An 18,842-nucleotide genomic window follows, 5' to 3' on the forward strand; every position below is an offset into this window, starting at 1 on the left:
GGCAGGAAACCTGGGTTCTAGTCCCTCTTCTGCTATCAATTTTCTGAGTGACCTTGGACAAAGCCTTGCCCCTTCTCTTAGCACCTGTCTATATGATAACAGAACTGAGTCAGCATGGGACTGACCATTATGAATGCCAGAGGCTGGGTCAGCCAGAAGGATACAGACAGGAGTATTCCATCCCACTCCAGCTGCATCTCTGAGTTGGTCCTCCTGTCCCTGTCTCAGGTTGAAGAGGGTACAGTGTGGTCCCCAGGCATGACCTTCCCTGTGAGATGCCCATAGTCCTCTCCACAGGGGTTCTCCTGTCTCTTCTACCCCAGAGCTGTCAGGATGCCAGCTGGAAGAATCAACTGCTATGACTGAGCTCCTGCGTCACCATGAGTCAGAGCCCTCCCTCCAAGCCAGACCCGGTCACTTGAGACAGGAATAAGAAAGAGGACATTTCCTGTTCCTCAACCCCAGGCCACACAGGACAGGACCAGAGCCTGACCACAGGCAGACCAGGTTTTCCTTCAGCACCCGGGCATCAAATGATCCTTCAGAGTCACCTCGGTGAGGCCAGATGTGGAGGGCAGAGCATGAGGGACTCTGAGCAGCTGTCCCTGAACACAGCAAGATGGCTTGTTCACACTGGCACATAGTAGGCACCTTGTACATGCCCATTGAATGGAAATCTTCAGTCCACCCATGGAAGTACGATGCTGTGGTGAAATTATAATATTCAACCAACTTGTGCTGTCATCAGTATAATCCCCCTGGGATCCCAGGAGGATTAGCACCAAGACCCTGTCACTGGAAATCCATTCCAACTCCTTATATAAAATGTCATAGTAATTTTTTCTTTTTGCAATGCTGGGGCTTGAACCCAGGACCCAGCACATGCTAGGCAAGCATTCTACCACTGAGCCATATCCCCAGCCCAAAGTGTCCTAGTATTTGGCTCCACTCCCTCCCATATACCTCATAAGTGCTGTCCTCCTTTATACTTGAAATCAAATCATCCCTGGATTATTTATGATATCTTATACCATCAAATGCTGTGGATACAGCTGTTCTTGTGCATTGTGGAGGAGATAATGGCAAGGAACCGTCTGTATGTTCAGCACAGAGGCAATTTTTTGGACTTGGATACTTTTTTTTTTCCTTTTTTTGCGGTATGGGAGCTTGAACTCAAAGCCTACACCTTGAGCCACTCCACCAGCCCTTTTTTTGTGTTAGGTTTTTTCAAGATAGGGTCTCGTGAACTACTTGCCCAGGCTGGCTCTGAACTGCGATCCTCCTGATCTCTGCCTCCTGAGTAGCTAGGATTACAGGCGTGAGCCACCAGCACCCAGCAGTCTTGGATACTTTCAATCTGCAGTTGGTTGAATCCACAGAGATACAGAACCCATGTGTATAGAAGGCCAACTGTATTTATTTTCAGCCAGTCATTTTTTGCACGTTATTTCACTAACCCTCACACGGTGAGGTGAGTTTTTTTTCACCCTCAGTTGCCCAAGATCACACGTTTGTGTGAGTCGAGCCCTCCTTCACCCAGGTCTGTCAATACCAGGGTCAGGTACAGAACCACTCCCCATCCCTACTTCACTCCTCAGAGGGCACCCACCCCATCCCAGCCCACTGCCCAGGCCCAGGCAGCCCCACCAGCCTCTGCCCTGAGAAATGCCTTCAGTCTACCCTCCCCAGGCCCCTGTCTCAAACCCCACTCATCCTGTGGGGCCATCTCCAGTGTGACCCCACCTTCTGGCCTGGAAAACAGACTCAGCGCTACCTCCCCTGACTGGGCACCACTGATAGATCCAAGGATCTATCCTTGGGTGGGCAAGATGGAGGGGATACAAGTGTGAGCCTCAGACAGGGAAGTGTTGAGGGCTGGGGAGGTTAGCTAAAGCACCCCAGGTGCCCTTCCCAGGAGCTGGCGTGTAAACGTGTGTGCAAGGCTGATTGTGCACAAGGCTGGGATGTGTGAGGTGTGGGGGAATGCACACGTGGCATTATGTGTGTAATGTCATTAGATTGGCCCCTGCTGCTCCACTAGAGAGGCCACCGGGATGGAGAAAAGGTCTTGTGCCTCAGTTTACTCTGCCCTAGAGGAGCCTTGGATGGCAGTCTGAGTTTCAGTCACTGCCAGAGCCCGAGGTCACTGGTGCACTATTCCAGCCCTTTGTACCCCCCACCTGGCCCACTCCCCCAGGTGAGGAGGTGCGGGTCAAAAGGCGCTGACCCTCAGGGCTGAGGGCTTTTGGCGCCAGGCACCTGCTGCGCACAATGAAATGACTCGTGGTTAATTTAAATTACTGTCGCTTACTTCGAGCCCCAAATGCAGAAGTCGCCCTACCCCACTGTCCCTTTCCCTGACCTTCAGCTCCAGCCACCAGGGCGTGCGGCAGGCCTGAGGCCAGAGATCCTTCCTCCGCTGTCCCCTGCCCCCAGACGCACCCGGGCAGCAACAACAGGTGCCCCGGGTGGGGGCGGGGCACTCCCCCCGCGCCCCCCCTCCGCTGCACCGCGCGCTCCTCGGGCCCCGCCCCCCGCCCCTGGCAGCAGCGGGCGCGGCGCGGCGGGCTGGACGCGGCGGTGGCAGCGGCGGGGGCAGCGGCGGGGGCGGCGACGATCGAGGTCGAGCCGCGCGGAGCCCGAACCCTTCGCTCGCCCGCCCTGCGCCCTCGGCTCCCGCCCTACGCCCGCTCCGCGCGCAGCCTGGCCCGAGGAGACATGAGCGCCCGGCGGCCCGACGCATCCGAGGCGCAGCGGCCCGGCCCCGCAGCCCCGTGATGGGCTCCTGCGTGTCGCGAGGTGAGGGGGCCCGCGCCCGGGACTTGGTGGGGGGCCGGGGACCAGCGCACTTCTTGATCGCGCGAAGGAAACGCGCGGGGGGAGGGGAGGGCGTGTGAGCGTCCGCCCTTCACGGACCGGCCGCACCCCAAGGGACACGGTGCCCCAGGGGAGTAGGGGTGGGAAGGATCAGGGGGCAGCGCGGGGGGCGTGCGGAGGTCTCCCCATCCCTGGCTCCACTTCGCACCCGGCAGGTGACATGAAGCAGGGTCCCCCGTGCCATCCATGCTTTCTTCCTGTCAGCCACACGCCCCCTGCGGTGTGCCTGGTAGGGGAGGGTTCTTCCTGATGCTCTGTAAGGGCTGCTGGGCACCAGGAGGGCAAGCAGACCCTCCCTCCCCGCCCCTATCTGGATCTCCTTTCTTCCCCTCCCCATGCCCTGTCTTCAGTCACTGAACCCCACTGGCAGGAAAGGATTAACGGTGGTGGTGAACAGGTTATAAAGAAGGTTCCCCTTCCCCTCCCATCCCTAATTCCTCATCCCCACCTCCATCCTTATTCACAGGGTGGAGGAGTCAGAGGACAGCTGATGTTCCCAGTAACCCCTGGGCCTTTCTCACCATCTCTGACCTGGCACCCTTGGCTGTCCCCAAGGTGGTACCAGGAAGCTGGAGTGACCTGCCTCATCTGGAGGCACAGGGTCTTGCACAGAGTCTCGGGACAGGCAGTTGGTCTTTGGAGCCCTCCATTCCCCACAGGCTGCTGGGCAACATGTTAGTAAACCTGGGACTCTTCACCCCATGTGGGACCAGAGGGTGGGGCTGGGAGTGGGGGAGTGTCTTTGGCCTTGGCCCAATTGCTGCAGCTTGGGGCCAAATTCACTGACCTGAATTACAAGGTACCAACCCACCTGTCACCTCCGGTAGCTTACTCAGGGGCAGAGGAGATGAGTTGGCCTTGGGAGGAGCTGGACAGGCCCTGGAGCAGACCTCAGTGTTTTGGGGGATGGTGAGAAAGGAGCACAACACCCCACCTCCCATCCTCTAGACTCTGAGGGGCTCTGCTTATTGGTTCTCAGAATGTCTCTGGAGGGTGTCGGAAGTGGGATCAGGGGTGGAGGAGGGGAAGGAACAGGGTCAGGCAGTGTCAGGTGGATTGTCCTTTTCACTAAGATGATGCATACTGTGTGCCAGGAGCATTGGCTCCAGTGTGAGGAGCCCAGCACGGCACCTGGTCCAGGAGGCCTGCATCCAAGCAGGAGAGCAAGGCAGCTTTCAGAGTGGAGGATGCTGAAGGGTTGTTAGGAGTTCCATGCTTTCAGCATTGGAGGTGTCCCCAGATATTCCAAAGGCTTTGAGTAGTCTCCAATGCTTTCTCAATGTCCCTTCCCATCACTTGGCCATCCCATGACAGTGCTATGGGGACCTGCCCCTAGGTGAACTGGCCTGTGAGCTGAAAGCCCACTGAGAGGCCAGAGGCCAGAGAAGAAGAGATGACTGCCAAGGTCACATGGTAATGCTGCCATCCAAGTTCTCTGTCCCCCTACCCAAGGTTCCCGCTGCAGCCTTCCTCAGGGCTGTTTGAGGTCACGCTGGCCAAGATGCTTTCTGCCCTGCTCCATCTGCAGCCTGGGCTCTGGGTGTCAGACCCCCCCCCCCCAATCTAGCTGTGCATTCAAAACTTGTCCCCCTCCTGAGAGGCTGGGGCCACTATAGTCTCAACACGCACCCAGGCAAGTTGGATAGAGGGGAAAGGAGATTTTGAGGATGACTGTTATTTCAGAAGCTGTGGGTGGGTGACCCACTGAACAGAGACCACTCACTCTTCTCATTGTCACCAATACTGTCTGAGTACTTACAGCTTACCAGGTACTAGTCAGAAAATTTTAGGCACACAAACTAACAGGTTATATATATCATAGTCTCAATTTTTAAAATGTGGAAACAGAGGTAGAAGGCAGTTGAGTGACTTGCCCAAGGCCACCCTGCTAGGAAACAGCAAAGGCAGGATTTTGATCCTGGCATGCTGACTCCAGAGCCTGTGTCCTTATCTCTGCACCACACAGCCAGCCCTCAGCCCTATTGCTTGAGCCCCCATCTGCTTTCTACACCTACACCTGATGTTAACAACAGTCTCCACGTGCCAATGGCTTGCTTAAGCCAGATACACAGCCTGGAGTGGAGGCCAGGATTCGTGAGAGTAGTACTGATGATGTCATGTGGAGCCTGAAGTCTGCGCCCTCCTGGAGCCAATTCCCAAGTTTAGGCCACACCTGAGAGAACCACCCCATCCAGCAGTTAGCTTCTGCATGTTGGGCTGAGAGATCTAGGGTGTTAAGCCAACCCCGAGATGGCCAGTTTGCATCCCTACTCCACCACTCCCACCGCGTGACCTGCTTCAGCTACTTAACCTTGTGTGTGTGTGTGCCTCAGTGTTCTCCCCTGTATAGGGTTGTCGGAGGTGGGGGGAGGGGCAGGGGAATTCAGTGGCTTCATTCATTCGAAGCACCCAGACCAGTACCTGCCACACCACCCCGTCAGCACTCATTAGCTGTTCCTCTCCTTTATAGTTCATATTACTAACCTTCTGTGCTCAGTTATGGATCTCCTTGGCTGCAAAGGGAGTTGAGACTTGAGCCCCTCCTGCCTCCCAGGGAAGGAGCAAGCTGCAGGCACTTGTACCCAAGCCAGCAGGAAAGTGGCTGGAACCAGATTATGGCACGAAAGCTGTCTCGAGGAGTCATTTCATGTTCATTATCTATTTTTAAGCTGCCATTTGTTGGGTGTTTATCCCAAGCTGAGCCTTTGCCCTCCTGACCTAGTTAGTTCTCCTTCAACCCTGGGGGAGAAAGTGGGCTCAGAGAGGGGGAGAGCCTTGCCTCAGGTCACCCAGCCAGGGATGCAGAGGCAGATTCAAATCTAGGTCTGTGAGACTCAATGCTTTCTCAAGTCCCTGCTTAGAGAGGTGCTCAGGGCATAGTCAATGCTTCAAGACAACTTCTGGAATAACTCAAGGGGTTCATGTTTCGCTGAGGCTCAGCCGCCACTGTTGGTGACAATCAACATGGAGCAGAGAGGAACTTAGTATCTGCCCCTTCTCTCAGCTCCAGGTGTCTCAGTGCCCACCCTCTGCCCCTGGCACTGTAGCCCCTCTGCCTGCCCCTCCTGCCCCAGCTTTCTTCTCCAGACCAAGCAGCCTGCCTCCTGGCCCACCCTGGGGGGGTCTCTAATATGCTGAGCACTGGGGGTTGTGAAAGCAGAGATTGGAGGCCGAAGATTTTCTTCTGGAAGGTCAGACATTTGATTATGTTTAGGAGCAGGCATAAGCCGTGAGATGGCCAGCCAGAGTCATGCCCTGCCCACAGTACCCAAACCCCGGCCTGCGAAGCCCTCCCTGGCATTGCCAGTGAGCAGTCTTGTGCTGGGCACTGTAGGTAAACTAAGGAAAGGTTAGATAGGACTCTCTGTTTAGGAATGCACAGTCTGGAGAGAAAGATACAGCTTTGCCTTTGGAGTAGTCTCATTGGGGAGGCCCTCCCGACACGCATACACCACACCATGGCTCCCCTCCAGAGATCAACGCATGCATTGGGGTTTCACATTGGTCTTGGTTTGAACTCTGTCTCTGCACTTACTAACCGGTGACCTTGCATACATGATTTAGCCTTTCTGAGCCTCAGTTTCCCCATCTTTAAAGTGGGCATAAGAACACCTACTTTGCAGGGTTCGATGAAAGATGATGGCGGAAACTCCTAGCACACCACCTGACACATAGTAGACGTTTCATGAACAGGGGCGGAAAAGCTCTACAGGGTGGCTTTGGCCCATTAGGCTGCAAGTTAGGAGGTTACCTGCTTACAGTAGAGGCCAACCAGGGTAGGCTGCCTGGGAGTAGTGAGGCCAGACCAGGATATTCAAAGAAGCTGAGCCCCAGGATGGCAGAAGGAGTGGGAAGGAGCTGAAGTGTGTAGAATCCTTGCCTAGGGTGGAAAGGGACTCCCTTGAGCAGCTCAAGGAACAACCCAAGAATGAAGCTACCAGGTGACATGTAAACAGAATTTCTGGGGAACAGAGGACACAGTCCATTGGAGACTTGGTCTCTGCCAAGCTCTGTGGCAGCTCCCCAGGCTGACTGACCAAGCAGAGAGGCCAAGACTCCTTCTGTAGGGCCCCCAGGGCAAGCTCTAGCCTGGGAAGGACAGGAGTGGCTGATGGGATCTGACCCATTGTCCAGAAAGAGAAACTGAGAGAGAGAGACAGAGCAGCACCAAGGAAGTGCTTATCATGGCAGGTGCAGCTCCTCATGGTGTCTCTGCACTGGGTTTCTCATCTCACAGACGAGAAGCAAGCCAGGCACACAGGTTGGATCATAAGCCCTCAGCCCAGGGACTGGCGGGGAGGCATGAGGCCTAAGCCCAAGGCACCTTGAGAGGAACACCTGGGCCGAGGACAGCCTGGCACATTGGACCCGGGCTGTGGTGGCTGGAGTGACCACCTCGTGCATTGGTAGCAGGTGTCTGGAGCAGGTGCCACCAGGGAGGCTCAGCACACAGGGCATTGGACCCAGGTTGCTACTCAGTTATGGTTGTGGTTTCAAGAGGACGTTTGTCTTTCCTGGGTTGCTGGGGAAGAGCAGGATTAATCATGCCCCTCACTGTTCATCCTTCCAGGGTCCCCTCCCTCTATCTGGAACTCTCTCTCCCAAATGACTGCAGGCTCACTCACTTGCTCCTGGGAGACACTCTGGGGTGGGGGAAGGGGGCAGGTGGCAACCATGGTGACTAATGGACTGGGATACAGAGTCCCAAGGAACAGCTACGAGCTCTATGTGGGTCTGAAGCAGGTAAGAGGAACCTGAAGAATTGTGCTGCAGACTCACCTGGGGAACAAGCAGAGAAGGCCAGGATGGGAGTTTTGCAGCAAGAAGGGTTTAGGTTAGACATCAGGAGGAACTGTTGGGTGGTTAGGCTGTAAATCTGATGAGGAGCTTGTGTAGGAAACACCCTTGATAAGCAAGGGGGATGCTGTGGTTGAAGACAGAAGGATGGAGGGGACATCTGGATGATACCCCTCTCCTTGAAGGATCAAAGTGACCCCTCCAAGCTGGACATGGTGACTCTTGCCTGTCATCCCAGCTATAAGGGAATTGTATGTAAATAGGAGAGCCAGGCTGATTCAGGTATAAAGCAAGGCCCTATTTGAAAAACAACTAAAACAAAAAAGGCTGAGGGTGTGACTTCTGTCTAGCAGGCGCAAGCCCTGAGTTCAAACCCTAGTACTGCCAAAAGAAAAAAAAAAAAGCCCCTCCAGGTTGCCGTGGCAACCAGAGACCTGTCAACTACTGTGGCCAGCAGAGGTGGGGGAAGGGAGCAGGTCCAAGAAGAGGCCTCAGACCTTGAGGTCAACAGAGTAGGGTGTGACTGGGAAAGAAAGGGGGCATCCCCCACAGTTCCCTTGGGAGAGGGATCCACCCCTCAAGTAGGGACCGGCGCTCCCCTAAGCTTGCCCCCAGCCCCCACCCCACACCCCACACAAAAATCTGTGTTTTTCCAGTTGCCAGTGGCAGTGACGTGGCTTAGTCTCAGCTGGGCTAAGAGCAGCCTGTGATTTCACCCTGGGTTGCTTCATTACCTGACATCTCCATGGCAACCAGCCTGTGACATCAAGGGGCTGAAGTCCTCAGGGGGAGAAGGCGACTTTGGCTGAGGCACCTGCACTCCAACTGGAATGGGGAGCAGGCAGCTGGGGATGGCTGGGAGCCAGGAGGCCCCAAGCCCACCACCACCTCAGGGAATAACCTTGTTCAAGCTATTCTCCATTGAGCCTTGGTATCACCTGCCACCTGCTCAGTGTTCACTCCTCTGCATGTCCACCTTGCTCCCTGCTGGGTGGCTTCATGGAAGGGCAGGAACCCTAGAAATAGCCCAACCCCTCTCAAAGTTCTCAGGGACAGCCTGGAGCCAGTGCCACCCTGTCTGCAGCTTGGCAGACCCCGGTTTTGCACACTGTTTAGAATTTTCAAAAGCTTAACAGTGGCTTTGTTTTGTTGTTTGTTTTTGTTTTTGAGTCAGGGTCTCATTTTGTAGCCCAGCCTGGCCTGGAACTTTCAATCCTCTTGCCTCAGCCTTCCCAGCACTGAGATTACAAGCATGTATTATCACTTGTGTCACAGCTTTCAAACTTTATCAACTGGACCCACAGGAACAAATGACCCAGGGTGCACACCCGGAAAATTCTTGCCATATGTGTGCACACTCATGTGAGCTCATACACGTACCCATGTAGTTTAGACAGAAGCTTTGCGAAGCTTCACGAACTAGACAACCTCACTCTGCCGTGGGCTCCAATGAGCACTATTTTATCCACTTTTCTTTTTCTTTCTTTTCTTTTTTTTTTTTGGTGGGACTGGGGTTTGAACTTCACACTTGCAAAGCAAGCACTCTACTACCTGAGCCATGACTCCAGTCTATTTTCTTCTGGCTATTTTTGGAGATGGGAGTCTCTCAAACTATTTGCTTGGGCTGGCCTCCAACCGTGATCTTCCCAATTTCAGACTCCCAAGTAGTTAGGATTACAGGGTTGAGCCACTGGCGCTGATTTTGCTTTTTTAAAAAGTAGACGTGGTCAGTGGTTTGCATGGCCCACTGAAGAATGTACTTTGCCCGCCCATTGAACACTACCCTTGTAGAGATGGACACTAGAGCCCAGAGAAGGGTGAGACTGGCTCAGGGTCACACAGTGAGGACAGGACAAAGAGCAGGATGTGCTGGGCACTGCAGTGTACAGGCACAAGACTCAGCACCCAGGGTCGTGCTGTCCTCTCTGCCCTGACCTCCTTCTGCCTGGGCTATTGCGGGGAGGGAGGCTCACCATGACCCTGCCTTCCTTTTCTACAGTCTCTGCCCCACATGGCCTGGCTCTGACCTCTCTGCCCTGTTCCCCCCACACCCATGCAGCCTTGGGCAGGTCCCAGAGCCCTCTAGTCTCTTGTGCGTACTAAATCCTGCACAGTTTGGCTGAAATGTTCATCTCTCATCCAGATAAGCGGTCACCTTCTCCCCTCCAGCCACGGGTGGCCGCACTTGAAGGTCACACTCTGCTCTTAGCTCTACTGACCCCCTTCCCCTCTTGGGGACCCTTTGTCCTCTAATGTGTTGACGTCCAGTATGAGGGATGGAGAGAAAGGGCCAAGTCATTTTTATTTATCTGAGCTCTGGCTTGAAAATACCCAACACAAAGCAGGACTGGCAGAGTGGCTCAAGTGGTAGAGCCCCTGCCTAGCAAGCATGAGGCCCTGAGTTCAAACCCCAGTACCACCAAAAGTAAATGAAAAAATAAAAGTAAAAAAGACTTTTGTAGTAGGCATGATGACACATGCCTTTATTCCCACCTAAGTCAAGAAGATCACTTCAGTTCAGGAGTTCAAGGCCAGCCTGGACAACTTAGTGACATCCCATCTGAAAAAAAAAAAGTTATAGAAAGCCACATAAGGTTAATTTATTATTAAAGGAAGAAAACATTTTAAATTAAATTCAGCGTAGCCTGAGTGCAGTGTGTGTGAAGTCCTCATTGCTGCACAGTCGTGTCCCAGCCCTCACACTAACTCTCCATTCAAGGACTCACCAGAGCAACCTCCAGTCCTAAGAGTTCCGTTCTCCTAAGTGCCCTACACAGGCGTCCACTTTCCCTGTCATACCGCATCTTTACTGTGCCTTTTCAGTTTAGATGCACAGACACCTGTCCTCAAGTTACAGTTGCCTACAGCATCCAGTACAGTGACATGCTGTGCAGATGTAGCCTGGGAGTGACAGGCTCTGCCCATAGCTTAGGTGGGTAGCAGGCCCCGCCATCCCTCTGTGATGCTTACAGGACCTCAGAATCCCCTCAAAGCATATTCCCATCCTTGTGTGCTGCATGGTTGTGTTTTGGGCTCCAGCAGTCCAAGGGCAGTCCTCCTAGAAGTCAAATATGCTGCCCGTTGGAAGTAAAGCAGATGGAGGGGCATGAAACGAGGAGGAAGGGATCCAGAGGCACCAGGTAGAGCGTCCCCTCTATCCCAACCCCAGCGACACCACTGGCCTGGGAGATAAAGGCCTGTTCTGCTGGGAGGAGCCCTGGGCTGGTGCTGTCCTAGTATGTGAGGACGGTGGCCTGCACCCCAGGAGCCATGGTGAGGGTGGGGATGGATGAATCTGGAATTCATGCAGGAGGGCGAGCCAGAGGACCAGCCTGTTACTTGGATGGCATTGAGGAGCACAGAGGAGGCAAGGCTCTGAGAGACTCCTAGAGTTCAGTCAGTACAGCTGGGTGGGCAGTCACCTTGTTTCCTAAAACCAGGGAAAGGGAAGAAGGGAAGATGAACCCAGGTCTGGGAGTTCCTTTAACCTGGGCAGGTGGCCTTGAGATGCCTACTAGGTATCAGTGAAAGCATTGGAAGTTCAGTTGGGAGTTCGGGCTGGGGCTGGATGTGGGCATCAGAAAACCTGGACAGAAATTCTGGGGAGGGAGAGGATGGAGAAGGCCAGGATGGAGGCATGGAAGGCCAGTGGGTAGGACAAGAGCAGCCAGTGAGAATGAGGAGGAAAGGGGAGCATGGCTCAGGAGGATGGGGGTGGGGGAGTAACAAGCCTGTGCTGCTGGAGCTCCCAGAAGGAAGATGAGTCTAGAGAAGTCACCACTGGACTTAGCCAGTTGACAAATGAAAATCCATGTGGCCTGGGTGGAGGAGAAAATGGGAAGTGAGGAAGTAGGGGTGGTACACAGCCCTTTCCAAAATTGCAGTGAAGGGGCAGAAGAAGGGGCAGGTAGCTGGAGGGGAGCAGTGGTCAGGAGGAGGTGTGTAAGGGGCAGGATGCTTGCGTGATGGCCTGATGGTGCAGGGGCACTGGATGAAGCCACTGAGAGGACAGAGGATGCAGGAGAATCCCTGAGAGGCAGCAAGAGGCCTCTTCAGGCCATTTGTCCATTTGCCCATTTTTCTGTTGCATTGTTTCAGCTCTCATGTGTTCTAGATATGAATCTCTTGTCTGCTGAGGACTTTGCAAATATTTCCTCCCATTCTGTAAGTTGATTGTGTCCTTGGCTGGCAGCAGCTTTCTAGTTCAATGTAATCCCCTTTGTCTGTTTTTCTTTTTACCTGGACTTTTGAGTTCATATCCAAAAAAGTCATTGCCCGGTGCAATGGCCTGAAGCATTTTCCTTGTTTCCTTCTAGTAGCTTTGTGGTTTTGGGTCTTTGATCCATTTTGAGTTGGGTCTTTACATGGTGGAAGATAGGGGTCTGCTTTCGTTCTTCTGCATGTGACTATCCAGATTCCCAGCACCATTTATTGATGGGACTTTCCTTTCTCTAATGTCAGTCTCGTGGTGTTTGTCAAGACTCAGTGGCCTTAGATGGCGAATTCACTTCTGGGCTCTCTGTTCTCTTCCACTGGTCTATGTGTCTGTGTTGATGCTCCTGTCATGCCATGATGTTACTACAGCTTTGTGGGGTGGCTTGAAGCCAGGTATTGTAATGCTTCCAGCTTTCTTCTTCCTTCCCAGGACTACTTTCGCTCTGTGGGGTCTTTTGTGGTTCCATCCAAATTTTAGGAGTATTCCCCACCCCACACTGGTATTTTGATAGAAATTGAATCTGTAGCTTGCTTTGGGTAGTATGGATATTTCAACAGTACTACTTTTTCTAGTCCATGAACATGGGATATCTTTCCATTTTTTTATGTCCTCTCCAACTTCTTTCTTTGGTACTTTATAATTTCCATTGTAGAGATCATTCATTTTCTTGGTTAAATTTAGTCCCAGGTATTTTATTTGTTATTTTCTGCAGCAAATGTAAATGTGGTTTCTCTCTCAGTAAGTTTGTTATTGATATATGAAAGACTATTTTTATATTTTTGGTGCTGGGGACTGAACCCAAGGCTTCAGGTGTACGAGACATGTGCTTTACCACTGAGCCACCCCCTCCCCAACCTTTGTTTTTGAGATGTGATCTCTCTATGTTGCCCAAGCTGGTCGTAAGTCTTGGGCTCAGGTAATCCTCCCATCTCACCTTCCTGAGTAGCTGGGACTATAGATGTGTACTATTGCACCTGGATATAAAGCCATGGATTTTTGGAAATTGACTTTTGTCTCCTGAATTTGTTTATCAGTCCGACAGTTTTTTGGTATAGTCTTTTCTAATATATAAAATCAAGTCATCTACAAACAAAGATCATTTGTCCTCCCCCTTTCCTACTTGGATACTCTTTCTTTCTCCTGCCTTATTCTCTGCCTAGGGCTGGGCTTTTCTAAGTTTCTCTCATTGTCTTATTTCTAGATCTGCTCACAAGTGCCCACAAGGACTGTCCTATGCCCCAGGGCACGGACCTCCTGAACCCACATCTACCCTCCAGCCACCCACCAACCTTTGCTCCAGACAATGTCACTGGCAAGGTAACTAGTCCCTCATCATCCCTTGTCCCACCTGTCCCTTGGGTCCTGGCATGTCCCTACAGCTACCCACAAGGAACAGAAACCATTCTGAGCTCCTTTTCCCCCTACCAAACTCAGCTGTACCTCCTGAGAGGGCCCCTAAGGTTTGGTGTTTAGCTGGATGAGCTCTCTAACAGACTGGAATTCTAGGGACCCGCCAGGCTTGACTAGAAAACACAACCCTCCCTGAAGGTCTTCCCACTCAGACTAACTCAGCCTTACACACAGCAGGTTCTGCCACAGCCCCTGACCCCTTAGCAGCTGGCCCCACCCTCTGGAGAATGGAAGGAATAGAATGTTCAGTCCAGGTAGATTAAGAAGATGGTGCTAGGGCTAGTCCTGGTAAATAATGTCTACCCTTTTCCAGGGATTATGGCTTGAACCTACCAGTTGACATAATTGCTTTTAAAGGCATATACCATGTGTTGAATGCTGTGCGAGGCACTCTGCCCGAGTTGTGTCACTTCCACTTCACCTCCACCTGTGAGGTTAGTGGCGTTATCACATCACCGTTCTCCAGAGGAAGAAGCTGGTGTTCTGAGATGTTAAGTCACTAGGAAATAGTGCAGATGTACTCGAGCCTGGTGTGATCTCTCTCCTGTGCCACCGTGCCCCTCCTTCTTTTCTGCATGCCAAGGGACAAAGGCGTGACTGAGGAGTGGGCAGACCCTGACCTCTGGGAGTACCAGAAGGGCCTCCAGGACTCAGTCATTTGTGGACACAGTGAGCCCAGCCCTTGCCTGATTCCTTTTCTCCTCTTGCTTTAGGACAAACAGATGGATTTCTGTTGGGATCCTTGGCAGGTCAGTGCCCTTCCTGTCCCCATTCCAGCCAGCCCAACTGATACCATTGTTGCTCCTTTTACCGTGCCCAGCTCAGGCTCACAGTCCTGTCAGCCCTGAGGGAAGGGATGGCCCTGTGGGAGTGGCTTCACTTGTCCTTCCCTGCCTACCACCCAAGGGGCTGGGGTGAGCTGGATGCTAGCGATGGTCACGTAGGGGGATGGCCTCTGGCTGTCTGCCCCTCCTGCTCACTCTGTCCCCTCTTCCTACAGAGGTGCTTCCAGACCACCAACGGCTACCTGTCTGACTCCAGAGCCTGTTCCAGCAATTACAGCGTAGCAGCCCTGGCCACCGCATCCCTTGTGGGTAGGTTCCAGCAGACCCTCTCTTGCTCTCAGAGTTGCCTGCTCCACCCCTGGACCCTGGTGTGGGAAGGCAAAGGTGACCTGTGACCAGGGGGATGTTAGTCCTGTTGGATTCTGCCTATCTAAATGTCACACTCTGAGCTGGGCTCTGGAGTGACTGGTGTCTCCAGTTCTTACTCCAAGCGGTTAAATTGCTGGGTTCTTAAACTCTGAGAGAATGGTGGGAATTTTTGGATGTCTGTCTGCATGGTTTCCCTGCCTCTCTGCCACCCACGTCACCTTGTAACCTGTTGTCTAGAAGCAGAGCCTGAGGTGGGAACTGTGCATGGAGGGATTGCTCTCTTGAGGGTCCCCCAGGGAGCTAGAGAAGCAGAGTGGGGCTAGGGATGCTGTTCAGCCAAGACACGGTTGTAGGACAGTCTCCTAGTACCAACCAGTGAAGGCTCTGCAGTGGGCAGTGGCCTGAGGAATCAATGACACTTTGAGGTCAGGTAGCTGGACTTGACATTCCCCTGTTGTTCAGTCTTCAGCTGCTCTTGGGGAGGACTCTGCCAGTTCGAGGACATCTCTGGTGAGGTAGTGCCCAAAGCTGGGGCAGTTCCCTAGAGAAGGTGCAGATGGGGCAGAACAGCATATCAGAGGTCCCTGGGGGATTAGCACATAAGCCACTGTGTGCCTGTGCTCCGGTGGCCCAAAGTCTGGCCTTCTGGGCCACCCCAGCTCATCAACTTCTTCTCACAGCTTTGCCCCACCCACCTCAGGCCCCCATTGCACCAAATCCCTCCATATTCCCAGAGGGCCCACCTGCCTCCCTCCCCACATTGGCCTGTGCTGCCTGTCACCTCTCCAACTCCGAGGTCCTGTGAAACATCACCTCCTCCAAAAATCCTCTGATTGCCAACACCCCAACTTGGGTGTGTAGCTGCTCCTTTCTCCCTTACCTCCCTCCCTGCCATGTTCCCTGGCTCTCTTTCCTTGTGGACACCTTATCTTTCTTTAGTATTGCCATTCCTCCTGGCCATGGGCCTTGGTAGCTAGGGGCACCAGGGATGCCCAGATCTGTGTTCTCAGCTTTGGTTAATGGAGAGGCTGAACCATTCCTGCCAACCCCTCTCCATCATCTCCTAAGATGATGGTCAACTCCTAAGAACCTCTACCACTTCCTCTTCTTCTGTCCAGCTCTTGCCCTGTCTCTTCCTGGGTCCCTGAATTGCCCCTAATGGAGGACCCCTAATCCTCCAATTGGGATCTCTTCCTAAACAGCAGGTCTAGCCTGTCACTGTCTTGCTTCTTATCCTGCTGTGGCTCCGCATTGCTTTAAGGACAGCATCCAAACTTGAAAGGAAGTAAGGGGAAGCATCGGTGGGCAGGAATGTTCCTGGGAGTGGGACATTGGAGAGAGTGGGCACGTGAGCGGGTGGGACCTCTAAGGGAAGTGGGGCCATAAAACTTGGGAAGTGCCCAGGGCAGGGCATGGGTACAGCGAGGTGAGGCATTGTGGGGGGAGGGCATGGACAGGTGCAGGATGCTGTGTAGAGGGTGGCAAAGGGGGTACATGGTATTCAGTCCTTGGGGCTATTGCGTGGTTATGTGGGTGTGGGGTACTGACCATCGGGTGGGCTGAGGTGTGGGGGTCTGAGGGTCCCAGGGGGAGCGCTCATCTGGGCTTTGTGCTGGGACAGTCACCCATAGTCCTCCGTGCCCCCAGGGGTGGTGCAGAGCATCAAGGACCACATCACAAAGCCCACGGCCATGGCCCGTGGCCGAGTGGCCCACCTCATCGAGTGGAAGGGCTGGAGTGCCCAGCGGTCAGGCTGGGAGCTGTCCCCTGCCGAGGACGAGCATTACTGCTGCCTCCCGGATGAGCTGTGTGAGGCTCGCTTTGCTGCAGGTCAGTAGGGGCAGGGAGGGCACAGGCCGGGCTCTGCAGGGGTGAAGCTGGGTCCTTGAAACCAGATCACACCATGGGCATCGTCTAGACGGGGAAAACAATGGCCTGGGATGGAAAGAGTATTTCATGGGTTCCTTGATCACACATGGGCCCTCAGAGAGGCCCGCTTGGCATGGAGACCCTCCCCGCTACTTTGCCTGGGTCCCCACTGAACCAGGTTTCACTGTCCCCCAGGGGTTGCAGAGCAGTTTGCTATCACGGAAGCCACTCTGAGCGCCTGGTCCTCACTGGATGATGAAGAGCTGCACCTTGAAAACAGCACCCTGGACGCCCTCCAGCTGCAGGGTACAGCCAGGGGACAATAGGGAGGGGTGGGTGGAGTGGAGCTGAGGCTGGGTGCCTGCTGTGCACCAGATGCAGTGTGGTGCAACTCAGGCCAGCCCCTGCCTTCCCAGCCTCAGTTTCTTCTGTGAAATGGGGTTGGTGGACCTTGCCCTGTCTGTTGCTCTGGGCAGGAGTCAGTAATCATGAATGACATGAACTGACTGCTTCTAGACATCAGAGCCACTCTTCAGCCTTCTTCAGTCCCTAGAGGGTCTGTCTGTCCCTTACCCTTCCACCTGCTTCCTTTGAGACCCCCTGCTCCCCATCCCAGGGAGCCCATTTCCCTTGCTTGTACTCTTTCTGCCCTTCTCAAGGTTCTCTGGCATTGCAAGTGTGTATCATTTCCCTGAATCCTCATGACATCCTCAGGAAGCAAGTCCTGTTGTCCTCATTTTACACATCAGGAAACGGAAACACTAAGAGGTTCAGAAACTCACTCCTGATTCACAGCTAGAGGTGTCAGAGCCAGGGCCTGGAACTCACCACCAGGTGCAACCAAACACTTTTTAGAACCCTAAGTTACTGTGGAGGCTTCATGAGCCTAGGTCCTGGGGAAACCTGTATTATATTTCCTCACTTGATTGATGCTCCCACTGATCAGGAGGGGAGGGGACAGAGGACTGAGAGGAGCAAAGGTTGATTCAATTCTTAGAGCACAAAAGTGCTTCAGAACCTGCTCTTAACTACTTGCTCCCTGCACAGGGAGGAAACTAGACTCAGAGGTTCAAGGATTTGCCCTGGGTCACTCAGCTCAGCAGTGGCATAGCAGGACCTGGAGGAAGGTCTTCTGTCACTTGCCCTGCCTCCCACACTAGGGAGAGTGAGAAGCAAGCTCCAGGACTCCTTCCTTCCCCCACACCCCTGTTTGGCTTTTCCAGACCTGGAGAGCATCTACCTTCAGGACAGCCTTCTGAGTGGCCCCTCGCAGGACGACAGTCTCTTGGCCTTCTCCTCCCCTGGCCTCTCCCCTGACGGCTGGCCCTCACCTGAGGAACCCCCCATCACAGCTGCTGATCCCCAACCACCCAGCCCTGCACAGCAGCATCGACGACGGCTGCCAGGGGGTCCTGGATCTGAAGGTGGGGTGCACCTACAAGGCTCCCTGCCCTCGGTGGACAGTGGCTCGCTCTCAGAGGAGGAGGATGAGGTGTTCTATAACTGAGGCTGGGCTGGGCCGGGCCAGCACCTGCTCATATCACCACTTGGGCTGGTGGAGCTCATGCATAATAGGACCCTGGAGTCCACTGCTAAGCATCTCTTGACTCCTCGGGCCAGGCATGGAGTGGGGTGCAGCAAGGATAGGGTCAGCTGTCCTGTGGACCACTCTGTGCCTCTGTAGACTGGCCACCAGCGCTGAGAGCCATAATCACCATTCTCTCTGTACTCGTCTCAGGTGGGCACCTTCCCCTCCAGGGTTTCTGCCCTTAGCAAGCTCAAGGACTCTCAGCAGATACCACAGTTGGTCCCAAGGGAATTGACAGCCATGTCCCCAGGCAGACACCCATGGAAGGATCTGGAGAACCACTTAGAGTGGGGTCTGGGAACTCAGCCTTGAGTCTGGGCTTAACCCCAACTCACTTCCCTTGTGAACCTGCCCTATGGAAAGTGGTGCCACATCTTTGGGTAGCTGAGAGCCACTCCTCAACCCTCTTCAGTCTCTGGAGGGACTGTCCGTCACACACCCTCTCACCTGCCTCCTTTGTGACCCTCTGCTCCCCACCCCAGGAAGCCTGCTCCCTCTCCTTGTATCCCTGCCATCCCCCTCAAATTTCTCTGGTGACATTAAAGTGGTCGATTAACCCTGAACGAACTTGACCTGATCACAATGAGGAAGGTATCTGGAAGGGTGAGGGAGGGCTTCTACCCCAATGTCCCCATGGAGGGTGCATGGAGGATGTCCAGGGCCTGTGGAATCCCTAAGTAGACAACTGAGGGACCCCACCTTATCAACTGTGTATCAACCAAGGCGAATAGGGCTAGGTGGCAGGAACTGTGCCACAGGGTGCTGTTACACATGAGGACACGCATCAGAAGGCCTGATGGGGACCCTCTTTCCCTCACAACTCCCTGCCAAGGAATGGGGACTGAGGAGGAAACAAGGGGCCCAGGCCTGCAATGCCCATGTGGACACCAGCAATCCAAGAACTCATGGGTGAAAAGCCAGGGGACCAAAT

At 53.8% G+C, this 18,842-nt stretch overlaps 1 protein-coding gene across 1 annotated transcript; it reads left to right on the forward strand.

Annotated features, from left to right (window-relative positions):
• The first annotated feature begins 2,602 nt into the window (after positions 1 to 2,602).
• Fam131c (family with sequence similarity 131 member C) lies at positions 2,603 to 18,493 on the forward strand. The gene is made up of 7 exons (XM_074081242.1): positions 2,603 to 2,799; positions 13,092 to 13,207; positions 14,014 to 14,049; positions 14,301 to 14,394; positions 16,102 to 16,284; positions 16,519 to 16,629; positions 17,547 to 18,493. The coding sequence occupies exons 1-7, from the start codon at positions 2,778 to 2,780 to the stop codon at positions 17,828 to 17,830; spliced, it is 846 nt and encodes a 281-aa protein (XP_073937343.1). The 5' UTR covers positions 2,603 to 2,777; the 3' UTR covers positions 17,831 to 18,493.
• The last annotated feature ends 349 nt before the right edge of the window (positions 18,494 to 18,842 follow it).

This window comes from Castor canadensis, chromosome 7 (assembly GCF_047511655.1).
Source record: "Castor canadensis chromosome 7, mCasCan1.hap1v2, whole genome shotgun sequence".
NCBI classification, from domain to species: domain Eukaryota; kingdom Metazoa; phylum Chordata; class Mammalia; order Rodentia; family Castoridae; genus Castor; species Castor canadensis.

Excerpts from the sequence above, each read along its gene's own strand:
- Fam131c (XM_074081242.1), top strand. The coding sequence starts at position 2,778 with ATGGGCTCCTGCGTGTCGCGAG. Across the intron at positions 2,800-13,091 it reads GGGCTCCTGCGTGTCGCGAG|ATCTGCTCACAAGTGCCCAC; the intron begins GTGAGGGGGCCC and ends TCTTATTTCTAG. Across the intron at positions 16,630-17,546 it reads GGACGCCCTCCAGCTGCAGG|ACCTGGAGAGCATCTACCTT; the intron begins GTACAGCCAGGG and ends TGGCTTTTCCAG.